At 37.8% G+C, this 1,093-nt stretch overlaps 1 protein-coding gene across 1 annotated transcript in view; it reads left to right on the forward strand.

The window, feature by feature from the left end:
- Nucleotides 1-1,093, forward strand: part of FAM114A2 (family with sequence similarity 114, member A2) — a gene marked incomplete at its 3' end in the record, with an annotated part of 93,731 nt that overhangs the window by 48,277 nt on the left and 44,361 nt on the right. Inside the window, exons 7-8 of the mRNA XM_012653184.1 lie at nucleotides 60-182; nucleotides 773-912. Coding sequence (XP_012508638.1) covers nucleotides 60-182; nucleotides 773-912 — 263 coding nt within the window. The remainder of the gene's footprint in view (nucleotides 1-59; nucleotides 183-772; nucleotides 913-1,093) is intronic.

Below are 1,093 nucleotides of genomic sequence, written 5' to 3' on the forward strand. Positions count from 1 at the left end.
CAATAATCTTGGTGAGCTAAGTTGAATTATTGATGGACAATAATCTTTTTCTTATTTAGGCAGCAAATACTGCCCATGAATGGATCAGGACATCTCTGACCAAGCCATTAGCAGAGCAAGAAGAAGGAGAAAAACAGTTGGAAGCAGAAAATAATGAGCAAGTCAATAAAAATTCAATAGAGGTAGTCAAAGCAATGAAGGCTTTTTAAAAAAATTTCAGAATATTAAGGGGGTACAAATATTTTTGGTTACATGTATCAATTTGGTAGTGCTTGAGTCATAGGACTTTTTTTTTTTTTTAAATAGATTTGGGATATGGGTATCACAATCGGGGCCTCAGGGTCTTTCTATTTTGTTGTGCTGCTACTCATAATTTCAACCTTGTGATCCATGATTGGAGCATCTTAAAACCAGACTGTAAGATTAAAGAAGTGAAGAAAAAAAGAGAAAGGGTACATGTGTATTGTGTCATGAGGAAGGTTCCCAGAAGCTGTCACTGGGCACTCTATCTAAACCCTTTGGCCAAAACTTAGTCACTTGATCATACCTGACTTCAGGGGAGCCTTTGTTTTTGTAGCTGTGAGTCCAGCTATAAAATTATATCACTACTGTGGAAGAAGAAGAGAATGCTTATTGAAGGGCAGCTATCCGTCTCTGCTGCTTTCAAAATGTTGAATCCTTTAATGTGAGAGAAGCAAGGTGGTGTCATTTCCACTCGAATAAAAAATCAATAACAATGTTTTATTATGCTTTGTTTTGTTTTGCCATCCAGGATATCCATGCATTTGCAATCCGGAGCCTTGCAGAACTGACCGCCTGCTCAATTGAATTGTTCCACAAAACAGCGGCCTTGGTTCTACATGGCAGGAAGCAGGAAGTGACGGCCATAGAAAGGAGCCGAACTCTTTCCCAGTAAGTGTATGAGTAGCATTCTACATAATGCAACTTGCTGAAAGAGTTTCCTTGGTTTATTTCCAAAGTTTTAGAAACTTCCTTCTCAACAAGATACCATTCACATTGTACCCCTTCACATATTAGAGGTTCATCTTTTTTCCTTGAGCTATGAATGATAGGTCTATGTTATTTATTAATC

This window comes from Propithecus coquereli, unplaced genomic scaffold (genome assembly GCF_000956105.1).
Source record: "Propithecus coquereli isolate 6110/MARCELLA unplaced genomic scaffold, Pcoq_1.0 Scaffold419, whole genome shotgun sequence".
Lineage (NCBI taxonomy): Eukaryota > Metazoa > Chordata > Mammalia > Primates > Indriidae > Propithecus > Propithecus coquereli.